The sequence below is a fragment of the Tachyglossus aculeatus genome, chromosome X4 (genome assembly GCF_015852505.1).
Source record: "Tachyglossus aculeatus isolate mTacAcu1 chromosome X4, mTacAcu1.pri, whole genome shotgun sequence".
NCBI lineage: Eukaryota > Metazoa > Chordata > Mammalia > Monotremata > Tachyglossidae > Tachyglossus > Tachyglossus aculeatus.
In genome coordinates, this window is record NC_052098.1 from 61,618,133 (window position 1) to 61,640,757 (window position 22,625).

Here is a 22,625-nt window from a genome sequence, read left to right on the forward strand (position 1 = left end):
GATATGGTTAGGGTGGCACCAACTCATTTAGGTCACTAGAACATTTAATAAACTGCCCCCCCAAAAAACCCTAGATTTTCTTTTTATGGCAAGAATTATGCTTTTGGAAGACATTATGCTCAGAAAAGTAGATACCTCTCATCTTCAGACATTATGTAGAGAGGGAGTAGTTAGCTAGGGCATGCCTGGGCCACCTTTCCCAGGAAGGCTAGGCCCCATTTGTCTTGATTTTTCTGGGGCACCCAGACCTGAATTGTCCCTAGGGCATCAGGCCCTGCTTGTTTTGGGATACCCAAGTCCCATTGATTCTGGGGTGTCCAGGAGTCAAAAAGGAGCTGCCATATGAATGGCAACTGCTCAAATGTGTGTTCCTCCCTGCCCCCTCCCCCTGCAAAGTTTCCTTTTCCAGCTGCCATTCCTGTTCTAAACAAACAGATTCAAGGCTAGGATCAAGGCATCACAAGGGTGGTGGTACTGAGGAGTTTGGCTGGCAGAACTTTTGCTGCCAGCACTGACAAAATTTGCCACAGCTTCCTCAGAGCTAACCTTGCATAGTGAGTTATCAGGCTAATTGTCCTCCCCATCCCACCTAGCTCCTATACAATTTCTCACCTTTCTATTCAAACTCATTTGAACCAGTCTCATTCAGATTGGCAAGCAGACCCATACAGGAGGCTATATAATAATGATAATAATGGTATTTATTATTTCTACTTATTTATTTATGATATTTATTATTACTTTATTATTATGGTATTTATTATTTCTAGAGAAGCAGCATGGCTCGGTGGAAAGAGCATGGGCTTTGGAGTCAGAGATCGTAGGTTCAAATCCCGGCTCCGCCAATTGTCAGCTGTGTGACTTTGGGCAAGTCACTTAACTTCTCTGGGCCTCAGTTACCTCATCCTGTAAAATGGGGATTAAGACTGTGAGCCCCACGTGGGACAACCTGATCACCTTGTAACCTCCCCAGCACTTAGAACAGTGCTTTGCATGTAGTAAGCGCTTAATAAATGCCATCATTATTATTATTATTAGTTAAGCACTTATTATGTGGCAAGTACTGTTCCAAGTGCTGGGGAAGATACAAGGTAATCAGGTTGTCCCACATGGGGCTCACAATCACAGCATGGTTCAGTGGAAAGAGCCCAGACTTTGGAGTCAGAGGTCATGGGTTCGAATACCCGCTCCACGAATTGTCAGCTGTGTGACTTTGGGCAAATCACTTAACTTCTCTGTGCCTCAGTTACCTCATCTGTAAAATGGGGATTAAGACTGTGAGCCCCCTGTGGGACAACTTGATCACCTTGTAACCTCCCCAGCGCTTAGAACAGTGCTTTGCACATAGTAAGTGCTTAATAAATGCTATTATTATTATTAATCCCCATTTTACAGATGAGGGAACTGAGGCACAGAGCAGTTAATTGACTTGCCCAAAGTGACACAGCAGACAAGTGGCAGAACCGGGATGCCAACTTGTACTTCCCAAGCACTTAGTACAGTGCTCTGCACAAAGTAAGTGCTCAATAAATATGATTGAATGAATGAATGAATTAGAACCCATGACCTCTGACTCCTAAGCCTGTGCTCTTTCCACTGAGCCACGCTGCTTCTATATGAATCATACAAGTTACGTTATTACCTTGGACTTCTAAAAGTACTTTTTACTGGAACATTTGTGTTTGCATTTAAAAAGATTGGTGGTTAATGAAAACACAGATAAATTTCTTCCTGTAGAAATACTATTGCAAGGCCAGGAAAACTGTAAGATTCACAGCCAGTAGGGTCAATTACATTCTAGCCCAGAAAATTTCTAGGGGGTGTTACCCTGTTCTGACTAGCCCCACCCACATTGTAGTCTTCATTGGTCTGACCTGGAGAGCTCAGCCTTACTGAATGATTGCTTGTTTCATCTGTCAGTATGGCTGTGCCCAACCCTGTGACATCACCAAGCATATATAAGATCTGTGGGAGGTAGTGTGTTTGACGTAGTGTCTGAAGAAGTTGGGAAAGTAACCAGGTAAGAGGTGGGAATAAAGCTGATAAAAAATAAAAATTAAAAAAAAAAAGGGTGGGGGTGCTTGTCAATTGAGTGATTAGTTGAAACTAAAACTGAAGTATAATGCTAATGGCTTTACTTAATTTAGTGGTGAGCTCTTTTTCTGGGAAAGATGTTAATGTAGCTGTAAAAAGGGCTCAGGAAGTAAAATCGTGGGTTGTGAGATATGTTAATATTGTAGCTCTAATACTGGGGTACGTAGGCTAGCTTTAAAACTGCTTGAGTCTCAGTGTATATTCTTAACCAAACTGGTTTTGCTACCTATGAGAAGGAAGTTAGGTCTAGGGGTTAGCCCAAAGTGGGGTCTTTGAATTCATAGATGAGCTTGGATTGCCTATCTTGATGCAGTATATTTTACTGAATACTTAGCTTAATCCTGTACACCGGTCTGTGTCTGTCTTTCACAGGGAATGTCTTCTGTTTCTATTGTATCATCTCAGAAGCCTTATTCAGTGCAGTGTTCTAGATAATATGAGTGTCATTGCTGCTAAATGCAAATCATTTTGGGTTCATTGGTTCTTAAATCTAAAAATAAGCTGATCAACACAGTTTAAATGTGTAATCTTTCCTAATGGAAAGAGGCAGAGGGTCTGGGTCTGAAGGGTAAGTCAGTTCTTTGTGCCTCCATTTCCTCATTTGTAAAATAAGGATTAAATTCTGCTGTGACCCCCCCAGGTTGGGCAGAGACTGTGTTCAACCTGATTCCTATATCCTAGCAGTTACTATAGTACTTGGTACCTATTAAGTGCTTAACAAATACCACTTTAAAAAAAGCTATTGTATTATACTTTGCGCACAGTAAATACTCAAACAGCATAGATTAACAATGTATGTTGTAACACTTCCTTAAAAAGGAGCTGGAATGAAAGTGGTAGATTCTGATCTGTGTACAGGTTCTCAGGCAGAGGTCCAAAACCATCCCTCTTTCTCCCCCAACCTTTCCCAGACTAATGGAATCTCTGATAAATGGGGGCAGGGAAGCCCATATCAAGAAATGTCTAATCCAGGGCCTTAAAACGCTCATGAAATTGTGTGTCTTTCTACCAATAGCACAAAACAGAATCTGAAATTCATCCTTAAGTGCCTCTCAACTTGGAACAGATAGGCAAATTGTCCCCTCTTTTGTTTACCTCGGGCAACAATAACCTTGTTTACCTCGGGCACACTTACTGGAGACAATTACTTAAGCATTCAAGGAAACTCTCCAAGCAGGCCTAGAGCAACAACCTTGGAGTTAAACCAATTAACCTCTGAAATTCTCAAGTGTTTTGTAGACCTTTTAACTCCTACAGAGGGAGGTGGGCTTTATATATATGTATTAAAAAAAAAACTAAGCTTGGTGAAACACTTGCAAAGCTAAGAGCAGGCCCTGTCCAAGCCACCTCATATTAGAACACACATTTTTAGCCTCCAAGCTACTGTCCCCTGATGACAAAACTGACACTCAACAGCACTCTACTGAACTCAACACACTTGCTCTCTTATCCTTCCATCAATCTCGAACCATTAACCCACAGCCATGGATCACCTCCACAGTCCACCTCCTTCGGGCTTGTGCCCAAGCCACAGTTTGCTGCTGGTAGAAATCTAGGTATCAGGCTGACCTTGTCCACTTCAAGTTTTATCCTTGTGTGCCTTAACTCTGCCTTCTCTCGGGCAAAACTATTTCTCCAACTTTACACCCCTGCCCATTGCCCTTGCCAGTGGCTCCAGATGTTTAACTCCCTCCTCAAACCCCCATCCCTTGATTATGACCTGGCCACCTACATAATTGAGAAAATTGACACTGTTAGGTGTAATCACCCCTACCCCTTCAATGATCCCGACTTTTCCAGCAGTAGCTCTAAAGGATGTAACCTGCTTCCTCACAAAATCCACCCCATTCCTATGCACCATATTAAAAACACTTGCCCCCTCCCTCCTTAATAAAAAAATGTATTTAATTGCTTTGTGCCAGGCACTGTATTACATGCTGAGATAGATTCATTCATTCAATCGTATTGAGGGCTTACTGTGTGCAGAGCACTGTACTAAGTGCTTGGGAAGTACAAGTTGGCAACATAGAGATGGTCCCTACCCAACAGCAGGCTCACCGTCTAGAAGGGGGAGACAAACAAAACATTAACAATAAAATAAATAGAATAGTAAATATGTACAAAGTAAAATGGAATAACAAATCTGTACAGGTGCTGTGGGGAGGGGAAGGAGGTAGGGCTGTAGAAGGCAGAGGAGCAGAGAGTGCGGGCTGGGCTGTAAGAGGAGAGGTAGGAGGGGGCGAGGTGATGGAGAGCCTTGAAGCCGAGAGTGAGGAGTTTTTGCCTGCGGTTGATTGGTAGCCAGTGGAGATTTTTGAGGAGGGGAGTAACGTGCCCAGAGTTTCTGCACAAAGATGATCCAGCCAGCAGCGTGAAGTATAGATTGAAGTGGGGGGAGAGACAGGAGGATGGGAGATCAGGGAGGAGGCTAATCCAGTCGGGATAGGATGAGAGATTGAACCAGCAAGGTAGTAGTTTGGATGGAGAGGGGGATTATAAGATCATTGTGTACAGGTAATGTCCGTATTATACTCTCTGAAGTGTTTAGTATGGTGCTGTGCCACATAGAAAATGCTCAGTAAATAATTGTGGTATTTAAGAACAATGTGCCAAGCACTGTTCTAAGCACTGGAGTAGATACAAGGACAAGGTATGTGCATATAGCTTTAATTCTATTTGTTCTGACGATTTTGACACCTATCTTCATGTTTTGTTGTCTGTCTCCTCCTTCTAGACTGTGAGCCCATTGTTGGGTAGGAACAGTCTCTATATGTTACCGACTTCTACTTCCCAAGTGCTTAGTACAGTACTCTGCTCACAGAAAACACTCAAATACGTTTGAATGAATGGAGTGCTTACTGTGTGCAGAGCACTGTACTAAGTGCTTGGAAAGTACAGTTCAGCCAAAAAGAGACAATCCCTACCCAACAATCAATCAATCGTATTGAGCGCTTACTGTGTGCAGAGCACTGTACTAAGCGCTTGGGAAGTACAAGTTGGCAACATATACAGTCCCTACCCAACAGTGGGCTCAGTCTAAAAAGGGGAGACAGAGAACAAAACCAAACATACTAACAAAATAAAATAAATAGAATAGGTAGGTACAAGTAAAATAGAGTAATAAATATGTACAAACGTATATACAGGTGCTGTGGGGAAGGGAAGGAGGTAAGATGGGGGATGAAGAGGGGGACGAGGGGGAGGGGAAGGAAGGGGCTCAGTCTGGGAAGGCCTCCTGGAGGAGGTGAGCTTTCGGTAGGGCCTTGATGGGCTCTGTCTAGAAGGCGGGGCGGGGGGGGGGGAGACAGACAACAAAACAAGAAGACAGGGATCAATATAAATCAATAGAATTATAGATATACATATACACATCATTAATAAAACAAATAGAATAATAAATATGTACATACAAGTGCTGAAAGGAGGGGGGGTAGAGCAGAGGGAGGGAGTACAGGTGATGAGGAGGGGCAGAGGAAAAGGGGGGGCTAAGTCTTGGAAGGCTTCCTGGAGGAGATGAGCTTTTAGGTAGGCTTAGTGGAAAGAGCATGGGCCTGGGAGTCAGTGGCTGTGGGTTCTAATTCCGGCTCTGCCACTCATTAGCTGTGTGACTTTGGGCAAGTCACTTAACTTGGGAAGCAGCGTGGCTCAGTGGAAAGAGCATGAGCTTTGGAGTCAGAGGTCAGGGGTTCAAATCCCAGCTCTGCCAATTGTCAGCTGTGACTTTGGGCAAATCACTTAACTTCTCAGCGCTTAGAACAGTGTTTTGCACATAGTAAGTGCTTAATAAATGCCATTTTAAAAAAACTCGGTGCCTCAGTTACCTCATCTGTAAAATGGGGATTAAGACTGTGAGACCCATGTGGGACAACCTGTTAACCTTGTATCTACCAGTGCTTAGAACGGTGCTTGGCACATAGTAAGCGCTTAACAGATACCATTGTTATTACCCAAACTGACTCCATCCCTCACACTGTACCCTCCACCATTACCCCCTCCACATCTGCTGCCAACTGTGACCTATGGAACCCCTGCTCCATCATGAGGAAGCTTCCCTTTGTCATTATAATGATGGCATTTATTAAGCGCTTACTATGTGCAAAGCACTGTTCTAAGCGCTGGGGAGGTCACAAGGTGATCAGGTTGTCCCACGGGGGGCTCACAGTCTTCATCCTCATTTTTACAGATGAGGGAACTGAGGCACAGAGAAGTCGAGTGACTTGCCCAAAGTCACACAGCTGACAAGTGGCAGAGCTGGGATTTGAACCTGTGACCTCTGACTCCAAAGCCTGTGCTCTTTTCCACTGAGCCACGCTGCTTCTCATTGATCTGTTTCTGTCTCAAACACTCCTTCTCACCATCCCTGAAACCTGGATTCCCCTAGATGAGTCTCCCCTGCTGCCCTCTCCAGAGGGGTACTCATCTTCTCCCACCCCCCCAGACTCAATGGGAAAGGAGGATGTGTTGGCATTGAGGAGCTAGAAGGTGGCCACTTTCACACCATTCCACCTCCCCCATCCCTTTCCTTCCCTTCCATTGAAGCCCATATCATCTGCCCCTACCACCCAATCCAGATTCTAATAGCTGCCCTCCAGGTCCTAACTCCAACTTCTTTAACCATTTTGATCCCTTTCACACATTTCTTCTCTCCTTCTCCAGGCCTACTTTGATCCTTGGGAATTTCAATATCCACATAGATGTTCCTGCTGCCCTCCTATCACTTTTCAACTCTGCTGACCTCCTACTCCACCCCACCCACTTGGTCTCATCATTCATTCATTCAATTGTATTTATTGAGTGCTTACTGTGTGCAGAGCACTGTACTAAGTACTTGGGAAGTACAAGTTGGCAACATATAGAGACAGTCCCTAGCCAATAATGGGTTCTCAGTTGTCATCTCTACCCTCACCAATTCTGAAATCCCTCTAGCTGACCACAACCTTCTCTCCCACACACCTCTTCCCCATAAATCTGTACTATTTCCCCCACAGAAACCTCCAATCCCTGGATCCCCTCCAATTTTCTCAACTCCTATGCCACACTTGGCCTCCTACCCAAACTACCCACCCTTGATGACCAAATAGATGTTCTCAACCCCACTCTCTACTGCATTCAACTCACTCACTCATTCCCCTATCCCTTTGTCAATCTCATACCATTACCCACAGTCCTGGATTACCTGCAGTCTGCCTCCTTTGCTCTTGCACTCAAGCTGCAGAGTGCTGCTGGTGGAAATGTAAATATCAGGCCAACTCTCCACTTGAAGTTTACCCTTGCATGCCTCAACTCTTCCCTCTCCTCTTCCTGGCAAAACTATTCCTCTACCCTATTGACACCCATGACCATTGCCTTTGCCAGTTATTCCAGACATTTAACTCCCTCCTCAGGCCACCTGTCCCTCTGCCTCCCCCATTCCTTGCCCCCAATGACCTGGACCCCTACTTTAATTAAAATTGACACCATTAGGTGTAAGCTCCTTAAGGTTGCCCCTGCCCCTCCTCAGTCCCTCCCTTCTCCAGCTTCCTCTTCAACTCTCCCATCCTTCCCAGCAGTATCTCCAGAGGAGATCTCTTGCCTTCTCTCAAAAGCCACCCCCTCCATGTATGCATAAGATACCATTCCTTCACACTTTATCAAAACTCTCACCCCCTACCTTCTTCCCTCCCTAACAGCTATCTTCGACCATTTGCTCTCTCGTGGCTTCTTCCCCACTGATTTCAAACATCCCCATATATTCCCAGTCCAAAAAAAAAAAAACTCCCTTGACCTCACAGCTCTCTCTGGTTCATGCCCCATTTCCCTCCTACCATTCCTCTCCAAACTCCTTGAGTTATCTACCCCACTGTCTCAAATTCCTCTCCTCCAATTCTCTTCTGACCCCCCTGCCCCCCAATCTGGCTTCCATCCTCTTCACTCCACAGAAACAGCCCTCTCAAAGACTACCAGTGATCTCCTTGCCAGATCTAACAGCCTGTACTCCATTCTTATCCTCCTTGAACTCTGTTGGCTTTGACACTGTAGACCACCCCCTTTTCCTAGAAACATTATCCAATCTTGGCTTCACTGATTCTGTTCACTCCTGGTTCTCATTTTATCTCTGGCTGCTCATTCTCAGTCTTCACAGATTCCTTCTCTGCCTCCCACCCCATAACTGGTGGAGGGGTGAGGGGGAGGGTCATCCCTCAAGGTTCAGTTCTGGGTCCCCTTCTATTCTCCATCTACAACCAGTCCTTTGGAGAACTCATTTGTTCTATGGCTTCCACTATCACCTCTATGCAGATGATATCCAAATCCATATCTCCAGCTGTGATCTCTCTCCCTCTCTCCAGTCTCGCATCTCCTGCCTTCAAGACATCTCTACTTGGATGTCCTCCTGTCACCTCAAACTTAACATGTGCAAAACATAGCTCCCTATCTTCCCACCCAAACCCTATCCTCTCCCTGACTTTCCCATCACTGTAGATGGCACCACCATCCTTCCTGTCTCTCAGACCCATAACCTTGGTGTTATCCATGACTTCGCATGCTCTCGTTTCTTCCCTCCCCCACCCCCCACAGCCCCACAAATTTAGTCCATGACCAAACCTTGACAGGCCCACCTTCACAACATCAACAAAATCTGCCCTTTTCCCTCCATCGAAACTGCTACCATGCTAATACAATCACAAATCCCATCCTGCCTGGATTACTGCATCAGCCTCCTTGTCCATACTTCATTCTGCTGCCCAGATCATTTTTCTATTAAAATAATTCAGGACATGTTTTCCCGTCTCTTCAAGAACCTTCAGTGGTTGCCCATCCACCTCCAGTATCAGACTCCTAACCATTGGCTTTAAAGCATCTCATCACTTTGCCCCCTCCTACCTCACCACTTCTCTCCTTCTACAATCCTGCCTGCACACTTTGCTCCTCTAGTGCTAACCTTCTCACTATGCCAAGGTCTCACGTGTGTTGCCACCGATCCCTAGCCCATGTCCTGACTCTGGCCTGAAATGCTTTCCCTCCTCAAATCCGACAGACAATTACACTCTTTTTTTTTTTTCTACCCCCACCCCCACCTTCAAAGCCTTATTAAAGACACATTTCCAAGAGGCCTTCCCAAACTAAGTCCCACTTTTCCTCATCTCCCACACCCTTCTGCATCTCCCTGACTTGCTCCCTTTGCTCTCTTCCCACCAGCCCCACAGAACTTATGTAATAATTATAAGGATGATGGTATTTATTAAGCACTTACTATGTGCAAAGCACTGTTCTAAGTGCTGGGGAGGTTACAAGGTGATCAGTTGACCACATGGGGCTCTCAGTCTTAATCCCCATTTTACAGATGAGGAAACTGAGGCCCAGAGAAGTCAAGTGACTTGCCCAAAGTCACACAGCTGACGGTGGAACTGGGATTTGAACCCATGACCTGACTGCAAAGCCCATGCCCTTTCCACTGAGCCATGCTGCTTCTTATAAAAACTTATATGAAATTAGACATGCACATATTTGTATCAGTGTCTTCCCCTCCCACCTCTTGACTGTAAGCTCATTGTGGGCAGGGAATGTCACTTTATTGTTGTGGTGTTCTTTCCCAAGTGCTTAGTATGGAGCTCTGCAAACAGTAAGTGCTCAAGTATGATTGAATGAATGATCCAAAAGAGGGTTGTAACTGTAGGTGCAGCCCTGAACTACAGCCATTGGTCTTAATCCTTGCCTGACTTCCTCACAATCAATCAATCGTATTTATTGAGCGCTTACTGTGTGCAGAGCACTGCACTAAGAGCTTGGGAAGTACAAGCTGGCAACATATAGAGACAGTCCCTACCCAACAGTGGGCTCACAGTCTAGAAGGGGGAGACAGAGAACAAAACCAAACATACTAACAAAATAAAATAAATAGAATAGATAGGTACAAGTAAAATAAATAAATAGAGCAATAAATATGTACAAACATATATACAGGTGCTGTGGGAAAGGGAAGGAGGTAAGATGCGGGGGATGGAGAGGGGGACGAGGGGGAGAGGAAGGAAGGGGCTCAGTCTGGGAAGGCCTCCTGGAGATGAGCTCTCAGTAGGGCCTTGAAGGGAGGAAGAGAGCTAGCTTGGCAGATGGGCAAAGGGAGGGCATTCCAGGCCCGGGGGAGGACGTGGGCCGGGGGTTGATGGCGGGACAGGAAGGCTGAGTAGGTGTGAATGAGGTAATAACAAGGGCCTTTTTCCCGGGGCAGGGGGGGGGAAGTCAGTCAGGACCGGACCGGGAAGGGGGTTGGGGGGCACTATAAGGAAGGTCGCTTAAGTGGGTGGGGGTGGAAGCAGGGGGCGTCTATGGCAGCGCTCGGAGGAGAGGAGCCTTCCGGGAGCAGCGGGGGCCACACGGTGTGATGGTGGGCGGGCCTCTCGGGAACGGAGTCTCGGGCGTCTATGCTGGGCCTCTCTGGCGCTCTGAGGAGAGGATCCTTCCCACATCTCTGTCCACTTCTTCTTTACTGCCTTACATTCCTGGACCTTGTCCTCGTATCTCCTCTTGACCTAAAAGAATAAAATAAATGCACACTTTTACAAAGAGCAAATAGTCTAGAAAAAGCCCCACTCTTTGTGTCTATAGTGACGCCTCTTCTAAAATTCTTGTCTCCAGCAGTGGACATGTCCTTTTGAAAAGTGTTGGCTGTATTGAAAACAGTGCTGCCTCGCTTGAAACATGTTGAACAGCACAGTCTCTTCTCATTTCAGTTGTGCCCATATTATGTCACATAAGGAATGTGGGGAAAGCATCCAGACACTCAAAGAAACTCTGGAACAAGTAAGTGTAATCCACTCTGGCACCCCTTGTATGACCTTAAACAGTAACTAATATCCAGATGGCATCACTGCAAGTGGCTGAGCAGGGACAGTATAGCTCACAAGACACATTTAGTAGTTGAAATATTATCTTCTCTTCCACTCCCTTCCTTCCTCCCCACTGTCTTCCTCCTCCACCCTGATATGCACACGAAGAAGAACAAGGGATTTGTTTGGCACACCAGTTTAGAATGAACTGCCCACTGTTCAGCTTCACTTGCCTCACTTGACAGGATCTACATCAGGAGCACCTTTTTGAAAATACTAAATGTATAAACAAACTACTCTCTTCCCCTTGTCTGTGTATACTTCTGAGCATATAGGGGTGTGTGTGTGTGTGTGTGTGTGTGTGTGTGTGTGTGTGTAAATCCTGCAAATTTTATTGTAAACTCCCTGACAGCAATTACTGTTTCTAACACTAATCCCTAATAACATGCACAAACTAGGTACTTTTTACTGTAATCCAGAGTTCTATACTGTAAACTCTGAGGCCAGAGTAGTCTTCCAAGATTGTGCTATACATAGACCCTCAAGTATGATTGAGCAAATGAAAACCTAATTTGGGGAGCAGGATAAGAGTAATATGGTGGCAAGCTTTTTAGTAGAAGCATGGATTTCTATTAAATGTCATTAAAGGTTTGTGTGAATCTCCTACATCTTCACAGATACTCTTCTCTAAATGAATGGAATTTACTCCCGAGACACTCTCTGGTCTCTGACATCTTAATTCCCAAAGTGTCTAGACAGTTTCTTCTCCAACTATCCTGGCCAGCTTTAGTCCTAACTGTATTTGTATCTTAATGTAGAGCAACCCAGTTATGGAAACTGTGCTCATCCCATCTCAAGAGGGAGAAAAGACTGGCTCCAAGGCAGCCTATGATGCTGTTTCCTCTACATCCACACTCACAGAAGCTGTGCCTATTGTGTTACCAGTAGGCATGAAGACTGATTCTGGGGCTGCAAGCAGTGATACAAAACCACATGCTCTCAAAAGTAAGTCTACTGTTCTGGTTGATCAATTGTATTTATTGAGCACTTGGGAGAGGACAACAGAGTTGGCAGGCACATTCCCTGCCCACAATGACCGTACAGTCTAGAGGGGGAGAAGGATATTAATATAAAATGTATACATTGAAAGATTAAGGGAGCATTTTAAATACAGGTTAAGACTTGATTCTGACTCCTAATATGTCTTTGTGTAGTAAAGCAGCTTTTTTTTCCAGCATTAAGGAATACTAATCACCTCATAAACAGTGTGGCCTAGTAGAGCACAGGCCTGGGAATCAGAGATCCTGGGTTCTAATCCTGCCTCTGCTACATACCTGCTGTGTTGTTGGGCAAGTCACTTCTCTGTGCCTCAGTTCCCTCTTCTTCAAAATGAGGATTCAATATCCATTCTCCATCATACAGTGAGCCCCATGTGGGACCTGTATCTTTTGTATCTTCTCCAGCACTTAGTGCAGTGCTTGGCACATAGTAAACACTTAGCAAATGCCATTCTTATAAGATTGCAAACTGCAGATTGGCTTGTCACTGTCTCAAATAGGTCAGTGTGATTGGGGGAAGTATTCATTAATAGGGGCCACCTTTGAGATGAAGTTCCACTTATATATACATTATGATACTCTGAGATTGTGGTGGGTTCAGAGATGTCCTAGAATCACACACAGCTTCTGGAGGGGTAACAGCTTCTAGGTTAAATTTGTTAGCACACTTCCTTGTTCTGGCTAGCTAGTATTTCAGTTCCCCTCTTTCCAAGGGCATGTCACTTCTGACAGGATGAATGGCAACATGTCCAGATAAGCCTTCCCATTTTAATGGTTCCTATCTATAGGTGCAGAAAACACCATCAGCAAGGAGAAGCAGCCCAGTCCACAGATGCCAATGAAGGTAGTACTCCTAATATTCATTCATTCACTCAGTTGTATTTATTGAGCAGTTACTGTGTGCAGAGCACTGTACTAAGCGCTTGGGAAGTACAAGTTGGCAACATATGGAGACAGTCCCTACCCAACAACGGGCTCACAGTCTAGAAGGGGGAGACAGACAACAAAACAAAACATGTAGATGTGTCAAAATTGTCAGAACAAATAGTAAATAGAATAGTAAATTTATACAAGTAAAATAGAGAGACAAATCTGTACAAATATATGCAAGTGCTGTGGTGAGGGGAAGGAGGTGGGGTGGGGGGGCATGGGGAGGAGTAGAGGAAAAAGGGGGCTCAGTCTGGGAAGGCCTCCTGGGGGAGGTGAACTCTCAGTAGGGCTTTGAAGGGAGGAAGAGAGCTAGCTTGGTGGATATGTGGAGGGAGGGCATTCCAGGCCAGGGGAAGGAGGTGGACTGGGGGATGACGGCGGGACAGGGGAGAACGATGTATAGTGAGGAGGTTAGTGGCAGAGGAGCGGAGGGTGTGGGCTGGGCTGTAGGAGAGAAGGGAGGTGAGGTAGGAGGGGGCGAGGTGATGGAGAGCCTTGAAGCCGAGAGTAAGGAGTTTTTGCTGGATTTGTAGGTTGACAGGCAGCCACTGGGGATTTTTGAGGAGGGGAGTAACATGCCCAGAGCATTTCTGTACAAAGATAATCCGGGCACCATAATGAAGTGTAATAATAATAATAATGGCATTTATTAAGCACTTACTATGTGCAAAGCACTGTTCTAAGCGCTGGAGAGGTTACAAGATGATCAGGTTGTCCCACGGTGGTGGGGAGGGGGGGCTCACAGTCTTCATCCCCATTTTACAGATGAGGTAACTGAGGCCCAGAGAAGTTAAGTGACTTATTGGTGGAGCAGGGATTTGAACCCATGACCTCTGACTCCAAAGCCCTTGGTATTTCCCACTGAGCCACGCTGCTTCTCTAGACGGGAGTGGGGAGAGACAGGAGGATGGGAGATCAGAGAGGAGGCTGATGCATTAGATGCAGCAATCCAGTCAGGATAGGATGAGATTGAACTAGCAAGGTAGCGGTTTGGATGGAGAGGAAAGGGCGGATCTTGGCGATGTTGTAGAGGTGAGACCGGCAGGTTTTGGTGATGGATTGGATGTGTGAGGTGATTGAGAGAGCGGAGTCGAGGATGACAGCAAGGTTGCAGGCTTGTGAGATGGGAAGGATGGTAGTGCTGTCTACAGTGACGGGAAAGTCAGGGAGAGGGCAGGGTTTGGGAGGGAAGATAAGGAGTTCAGTCTTGGACATATTGAGTTTTAGAGGGTGGGCAGACATCCAGATGGAGATGTCCTGAAGGCAGGAGAAGATATGAGACTGGAGGGAGAGAGAGCAGGGGCAGAAATGTAGATTTGGGTGCCTTCAGCGTAGAGATGATAGTTGAAGCCATGGGAGCAAATGAGTTCACCAAGGGAGTAAGTGTAGATAGAGGACAGAAGGGGACCAAGAACTGACCCTTGAGGAACCCCTACAGTAAGGGGCTGGGAGGGGGAGCCCGCAAAGGAGACTGAGAATGAACTGCTGGAGAGATGAGGAGAACCAGGAAAGGATGGAGTATGTGAAGCCAAGGTTGGATAGTGTGTTGAGGAGAACACAGTGCAGTGCTCTGCACACAGTAAGCGCTCAATAAATACGATTGATGTGTGCCAGGCACTGTACTAAGCAAAGTAGATACAAGCAAATCAGGCTGGACATTGTCCCTGTCCGAAATGGGGCTCCGTCTTAATCACCATTTTACAGTTAAGGTAACTGAGGCACAGAGAAGTGAAATGACTTGTCCAAGGCAACGCAGCAGAATTAGCATTCATTCATTCAATTGTATTGAGCGCTTGCTGTGTGCAGAGCACTGTACTGAGTGCTTGGGAAGTGCAGGTTGGCAGCATGTAGAGATGGTCCCTACCCAACAACAGGCTCACAGTCTAAAAGAAACTTTCCCCTCCCATAATGAGCTTTGTCTTGAACTTTCTCTCCGAGTGTTCTCATCCTTATCTTTATTCACCCCTCCCTCAGCCCCACAGGACTTATGATCATATCTGTAAATCATCCATTACTATAAATGTCTGTCCCCCACTACAGAACGGTAGCTCATTGTGGGCAGGAAATATGTCTACTAACTCTGCTACACTTTTTATAGCATACTCTCACAAAGGCTTAGCATAGTGTTCTGTAGGCAATAAGTGCTTGATAAATGCGATAGATTACCCCCGCCTTACCTCCTTCCCTTCCCCACAGCACCTGTATATATTTGTACGTATTTATTACTCTATTTTACTTGTACATATCTATTCTATTTTATTTTGTTAATATGTTTTTTGTTCTCTGTCTCCCCCTTCTAGACTGTGAGCCCACTGTTGGGTAGGGACCGTCTCCATATGTTGCCAGCTTGTACTTCCCAAGCGCTTAGTACAGTGCTCTGCACACAGTAAGCACTCAAATACGATTGATTGAGAAGGGGGTGGCCCACAGTGTCCAAGGCAGCTGAGAGGTCGAGGAGGATTAGGATTCTAATAGTATCCTAACCTAAGCCACTTTGAAACTGTGTTCCTGAGTTCATTGAGCCACCCATAAAACTAGTTCTACTCCTCCCCTTCCGTGCTGCCAACCCATACAAACTCTTAACAGGACTAGTGGCATGCTCTCATTCATTCATTCAATCATACTTATTGAGCACTTACTGTGTGCAGAGCACTGTACTAAGCACTTGGGAAGTACAAGTTGGCAACATATAGAGACGGTCCCAACCCAACAGCAGGCTCACAGTCTAGAAGGGGGAGACAGACAACAAAACATTAACAAAATAAATAGAATGAATATGTACAAATAAAATAGAGTGATAAATACGTACAAACATATATACAAGTGCTATGGGGAGGGGAATGAGGTAAAGTGGGGAGATGAGGAAGGAGGGGGCTCAGTCTGGGAAGGCCTCCTGGAGGAGGTGAGTTCTCAGTAGGGCTTTGAAGGGAGGAAGAGAGCTAGCTCTGCTGATGTGGGGAGGGAGGGCATCCGAGGCCAGGGGGAGGATGTGGGCTGGGGGTCGATGGTGGGACAGGTGAGAATGAGGCAGAGTGAGGATATTAGCAGCAGAAGAGCGGAGGGTGCGGGCTGGGCTGTAGAAGGAGAGAAGAGAGGTGAGGTAGGAGGGGGCGAGGTGATGGAGAGCCTTGAAGCCCAGGGTGAGGAGTTTTTGCCTGCTGCTTAGGTTGATTGGTAGCCACTGGAGATTTTTGAGGAGGGGAGTAACATGCCCAGAGCGTTTCTGCACAAAGACGACCCGGGCAGCGGCATGAAGTATGGATTGAAGTGGGGAGATACAGGAGGATGGGAGATCGGAGAGTAGGCTGATGCAGTAGTCCAGTCGGGATAGGATGAGAGATTGAATGAGCAGGGTAGCAGTTTGGAGAGGAAAGGGCAGATCTTGGCAATGTTGCGGAGGTGAGACCGGCAGGTTTTAGTGATGGATTGGATGTGAGGGGTGAACGAGAGCATGTGAACTAGGAGGCCTTTGCAAGTCAGTGCTTTTAGTTCTGCAGAGGTTGCGTTGCTTTTCTGCACTCATGGTGGGTGGAGGGCAGGTGTGGAGCAGGGGGAAGAACTCTATAGTGTTCAACCAAATGCCGTAAAAGGAACAAAAATGAGGCAAGTTAAGATGTATATGCCCAAGAATATGGTTCTGGTATAATGCCTAGGCCCTGCTAGGGGATGTGGAGAGAAACAGAAGCTCAAGGAAGGGAATAACTAACAAACTGTAAAACAAATGCCTCTGACCTCCATAAGACCCTAGACCCTAAGATGGGCTTTGACAATCACTGGAAAGTGTTTCCCCACATTTCCTTTTGAAATGGAGACCACTTATAGCATACTCGCCCCCCCCCCCCCCACCCAACCCTTTTAAGGAAGAAATGTAAATTTATTTTCTTTTATCCTTTCCTCGGAGCCACCTGTTGAGACTCAACCCTTGATGTCAGCAGAAGGGTCCAGTGACGACAATGCAATGAGCAACAAAGTGACTGAAGACATAGCCAAAGAGTCCGAAGCAAATAAAATAGAAGCATTGAGTAGTATTGCAGCTACCACAGCAGACGAAACTGACAGCATAAACATGTCACCTAATGCAGGCCAGTTGCCGAACCCTGAAGAAAAGCTGATGCTGACTGAAAGCAACTACTTGCCAATCACAGAGGAGGAACTAGGTCAGAATGTTTATGAAAGGAATAGCTCTTATTTTGGAACTCTATTTTAGATGATCAGTCTCTCTTGCCATTTGTCCTCACTGTCTACGACACGCTTACCTAGTCTTGGACTCAACAATGCTTCAAGTGCTCTCCTATTCTCACACTTCTCTCGATCCTTATCTTGTCCTTCACTGTAGGTGAGGTAAGGAAAGGTGACCAGGGACGTGGTCCTGGAACACAGGCAGCAGTACTTACTACTGGCTACCTAGGATTCATTGCTTGCTGGACTAGTTCTGAATAGGTGGCATAAGAGTGCCAGAGTTCTCAGTCTCTTTTGTGGGCTCCTCCTCCCCATCCCATCCCCTTACTGTAGGGGTTCCTCAAGGGTTAGTTCTTGGTCCCCTTTTGTTCTCTATCTACACTCACTCCCTTGGTGAACTCATTCGCTCCCGCAGCTTCAACTATCATCTCTACGCTGATGACACCCAAATCAACATCTCTGCCCCTGCTCTCTCTCCCTACCTCCAGGCTCATATCTCCTGCTGCCTTCAGGACATCTCCATCTCGATGTCTGCCCACCATCTAAAACTCAATATGTCCAAGACTGAACTCCTTATCTTCCCTCCCAAACCCTGCCCTCTCCTTGACTTTCCCATCACTGTTGACAGGACTACCATCCGTCCCGTCTCACAAGCCCACAACCTTGGTGTCATCCTCGACTCTGCTCTCTCGCTCACCCCTCACATCCAATCCGTCACCAAAACCTGCCAGTCTCACCTCCGCAACATCACCAAGATCCGCCCTTTCCTATCGATCCAAACTGCTACCCTGCTCGTTCAATCTCTCATCCTATCCCGACTGGATTACTGAATCAGCCTCCTCTCTGATTTCCCCCACCCCCACCCCCACCCCATCCTCCTGTCTCTCCCCACTTCAATCTATACTTCGCTGCTGCCTGGATCGTCTTTGTGCAGAAATGCTCTGGGCATGTTACTCCCCTCCTCAAAAATCTCCAGTGGCTACCAATCAACGTACGCAGCAGGCAAAAACTCCTCACCCTCGGCTTCAAGGCTCTCCATCACCTCGCCCCCTCCTACCTCTCCTCCCTTCTTTCCTTCTACAGCCCAGCCCACACCCTCCGCTCCTCTGCCGCTAACCTCCTCACTGTGCCTCCTTCTCGCCTGTCCCGCTGTCGACCCCTGGCCTGGAACACCCTCCCTCTGCACATCCGCCAAGCTAGCTCTCTTCCTCCCTTCAAAGCCCTACTGAGAGCTCACCTCCTTCAGGAGGCCTTCCCAGACTGAGCCCCCTCCTTCCCCTCCCCACAGCACCTGTATATATGTATTGTACATATTTTTTACTCTACTTGTACATATTTTATTTTGTTAATATGTTTTGTTTTGTTGTCTATCTCCCCCTTCTAGACTGTGAGCCTGCTGTTGGGTAGGGACTGACTCTATATGTTTCCAACTTGTACTTCCCAAGCACTTAGTACAGTGCTCTGCACACAGTAAGTGCTCAATAAATATGATTGAATGAATGAGTGGCTTAGGTGGCGTAAAAGTACTGAAATGGCAGTTGAGGAGGATATAGTTGTGGCGAGAATGAGGGCAGGCCTCCTGGAGAGATGTAGTTGCAGAATGCCTTTAAAGATTGACAGTGGTAGTCTGACATCTTCCCTCCTTCACATTTGACAGTCAATCATTTGAGTACTTACTGTGTGCAAAGCACTGTATTGAGTGCTGGAGAGTACAATAGAACACATTCCCTGCCTCACAAAGAGCTTAGTCCAGAGTGAAAGATTAGAACAGACTTTACCACAATGTGTAGTGACAACTAGCACTCACCTAACCATTTTAGTTTCTAATATGCTGTTGACAAATCACTAAGTACAGAATCAAATCAATTGTACTTGAGTGCTTACTCTGTGCAGAGCCCTGTACTAAGTGCTTGGAAGAGTACAACACAGTATAATAAACACATTCCCTGCCCACAATGAGCTTATATGAAAGGGATCTTCATCTTGCTCTACAATTAATCTGACATATTGCCTCTTAGGTTTATGGCCCACATGCTGCCTACACGATATGTGTCCTTCCAATAAGTTGAAGGATCTCTTGCAATTAAGTAAACACTGTTACAGAAGTAGAGGGAAAATAGAAAGAATATCCAAATTGCCTTGGTTGACTTCATGTCAGGAAAATACACTGACTAGTTAGATTAAGCTAGGTTTAATGAATAAAGGAAGGCTTAAAATCAGATTTTTTTTCTTCACACTGGAGTGTATCATCTTTCAATTTGGTAGACTCAATGAAACCGTGTTTTTTTGTGATTACTCATTACAGCTAAGCTTGCTGAATTTGAATCTGAGGTACCCTCCACAGGAAATCAGAGACCCCGTGGCTACTTTGTACGCCTAGGTTCACTATCAAGCCAACTCCAGCCCCAGGCCTACAAACATTCCCTGGAGAAGATCAGATGTGCTAAACTTGTCACCCAGGAGACACTATTTCAGCTCTATCGAACGATTGACCTGGTAAGTGTCAAATGGCCCTACTTGGAGGCCATTTATTGTAGTCCGCACACACTGATTATCCAGACATAATCCATTGACTTCTGGCCACTTCACTCTTCGTTACAAGTTATTGTAGGGATTGGTGGAGAAGGAAAAGCTAAAATCAGCTAACACTGCTAATTGTTACCAGACCTGGGGAATGAGGACCTTTGATTATGAGTTCCAACAAACCTAGCCTTGCCCTCCATTACTAAGGAAGACCTGACTCAACTGTAATGCTTGATGCTTTTATTTAATCCAACATCCTCTAGCTGTAGAAACTGCTCCTGACTCTTTTCTCTTTCTCCCTCCACTACCACCCAGCTCATTGTCCAGGATTCTGTCAGCTTCAATAATATAAGTCCACTTCAGTTTTCACTACCAGCTCTCAATGCCTCTGTTCCTGTTACAGATTGATTGTACCAAGGGAAGTGCTGAAAAACATCAGAAAAGCCAGGAACAGCTACACAAACTGTGGCTGATGTGGTGCAAGAGCCAGTCAGGAGAAGTCATGCACAGTGGCTCACCACTACAGGTATTGCTTTCTGGTGGAAATGATCCTTTTTGATCTTTGGGGTGTTAAGAAGAACTCTTCCTATAGAACTCTTAAATGGCACTCAACTCACAATCCTACGTCTCTAGGGATATTGACAAAACACGTCACTGCGCTTTATTTCAGGTCTAGAGCATGTAGGTGACGTAGTGAAGGAGTTCTTTTGTCTTTGGGCTTTTTTTGTTTTGTTTTGTAGTAGAGAACAGGAAGAAGACCACCTCTCTAGTCCACTGGAGATCCAGGGGATGGGGGCTGGAGAGGGGAGACACTGAGGCAAAGGTGGTCAGGGTGGGTCTTGCTAAAGTAGTAAGAGCAAGTCTGAAGGGGTGGGTAGAAAAGATCTGGAAAATTTGGGGGGCATTCAATCAATCAGTAATACTCATTGAGTGCTACTTTGTGACAAGCACAGTACTAGGTTCTTGGGAGAATGATGCAATAGTTGGTAGACATGATCCAGGCCCACAAGGAGCTTACAGTTTGGATAGGAAGAAAGACATTAAAATAGGAGGGCCTTCTGGAGGAGGTGTAGTTTTTGTTCAGGTTTTTGTTTTTCTGTTTTTTGTTTTTTGGTTTGAAGGTGGGGAAAGGGATGGTCTGTCACATATGGAGGAGGGCATTCCAGACCAGAAGGTGACCAGTCCTCTAGACTATAAGCTCACTGTGGGCAGGGAATGTCTTATTGTTGTACTCTCCCAAGCACTTAATACAGAGCTCTGCACACAGTAAGTGCTAAAATATGACTGACATGGGCAAGGGGTGGGGGAAAGATTAGATGAGTGAGGTAGTGAGGCTGGTATTAAATGAGTGAAGTGAGCAGACTTGATATAAAATAGGAGGGAAAGAGTTGAATTCCTTAAAGCTAATCAAGTGCTCAAATGCCATTGATGTGACAGAACACTGTACTAAGCACTTGGGAGAGTATAATACAATAGTTGATAGATATGATCCCTCCCACAAGGAGTTTACAGTTTAGAGGGAGTAAGGAAGCCTATGATGTAGGCATAACTATGGTATTAGGTGAAAAGGCAGAATTATAGAATAAGACTAAATTAGTAAGCAGTGGTATTTGAGCACTTACTACGTACAGGGCACTATTCTAAGCATTTGGGAGGGTACAAAACAGCAATTAGCAGGCCTGTTCCCTGCCAATAAGCTAACAGTCGAGGGGGAAACGGACATTAATGGTAATATATAAAGGGAAAGGCTTAAACTGGATAATCCAGGACTGGGCACTGGTCAGGAAGAATAAGGCAAGGGAGGAAAGTTGTATGTTGAATAACCCTATTCACACTTCAGTAAACTAGATTTTCTGCATCTATAGATAATGCAAGCTCATGACATTCCCCAGATTGAGCTCTAAAACTCCAGGTATTACGAAGCAAGGGTGTTAAGCCCAAGGTGGCTTTTCTAGAAGCTTATACTTCAGTGAATGAGACTAAAATAGAAATGTGGCTCTTTCTCCACAGCAAATTGAAGTTCGGACTCTGGCGATGTCCTGTGACATTGCCCTGAGACTACAGTCTGCCTTTTCAAACCTTATGTCCAGTATTCAGGGACTTCCAGACTGTATCCAAGAAAAGTTCCAGAAAGCCTCTCACAACATGGAGGAGCTTCACACTCTGTTTTCCACAAGTAATTCCTTCCAGGACCTAACCAGCTCAGTGTTGATCCAGAGCCAGGAAAAGCTGACTAAGGCACGGAAGAACCTGGAAGAGCTCTTATTTTATGTGGAAGACACTACTCCTCACACTTGGCTTGTGGGACCATATATGCCCTCAAAATGTTCCTCTACAGAACAAGATCCTGTGGTGCTGGATTCTCCTGAGGAATCAAAAGAGGTTCTGCATTACGTTTAAAAAAAAATGTCACTTTCCAAACACTTAAATCCTATAATCCTATACTGTTAAATTATTTGGCACTGGATTGTGTTTGTAATTTATGACTTGCACCATATTTGCCTTCTGGATTATTCTGGTTTTTTTTAAAAACCCACTAAATAAAGCATTCCATTCCAAAACATCATGCAGACTTATTTGAAGTATTAGGCTGTTTGCATCACTACCTGAGGTGATCACTAAAGGTTCTTGATGGGGAAGACATGGACTTGTTTTGGAGAAAAATGACCTGGGCAGCTGAGTGAAGTATGAACTGAAGTGGAGAGAGACTGGAGGCTGATGCAGTAATCAAGGTGGGATAGGCTTGGATTAACATGGTAGCAGTTTGAGGAAAGGGTGGATTTTTAGCAATGTTGAGAAAGTTGAACTGACAGGATGTGGTGATAGACTGAATTTGTGGATTGAAGGAATAATCACAATGATCCAAATGCTACTAAGTATTGCTTAGTAGTTACAGCATGTACCTGGGAGTGGGGGCCTGCTCCTACCTGCTAATAGCTGTTCCACACGTCTGCTGTGTGACTTTGGGCAAGTTATTTGGGCACTTCAGTTAACCCCTCTATAGAAAGGGGATTAAGAATGAGCCACATGTGGGACA

At 45.6% G+C, this 22,625-nt stretch overlaps 1 protein-coding gene across 1 annotated transcript; it reads left to right on the plus strand.

The window, feature by feature from the left end:
• The first annotated feature begins 1,948 nt into the window (after nucleotides 1-1,948).
• Nucleotides 1,949-22,100, plus strand: LOC119948119 (perilipin-3-like). Its single transcript, XM_038770012.1, has 8 exons — nucleotides 1,949-2,020; nucleotides 10,803-10,872; nucleotides 11,717-11,903; nucleotides 12,745-12,800; nucleotides 16,788-17,043; nucleotides 19,371-19,561; nucleotides 19,992-20,114; nucleotides 21,599-22,100. The coding sequence occupies exons 2-8, from the start codon at nucleotides 10,816-10,818 to the stop codon at nucleotides 21,986-21,988; spliced, it is 1,260 nt and encodes a 419-aa protein (XP_038625940.1). The 5' UTR covers nucleotides 1,949-2,020; nucleotides 10,803-10,815; the 3' UTR covers nucleotides 21,989-22,100.
• The last annotated feature ends 525 nt before the right edge of the window (nucleotides 22,101-22,625 follow it).

What these genes read in the sequence shown, in the direction of transcription:
- LOC119948119 (XM_038770012.1), top strand. Translation starts at nt 10,816, where the DNA reads ATGTCACATAAGGAATGTGGGGAAAGCATCCAGACACTCAAAGAAACT. An exon ending in AAAACCACATGCTCTCAAAA is followed by an intron (nt 11,904 to 12,744) that starts GTAAGTCTACTG and finishes TCCTATCTATAG; the next exon opens with GTGCAGAAAACACCATCAGC. An exon ending in TCTATCGAACGATTGACCTG is followed by an intron (nt 19,562 to 19,991) that starts GTAAGTGTCAAA and finishes TTCCTGTTACAG; the next exon opens with ATTGATTGTACCAAGGGAAG.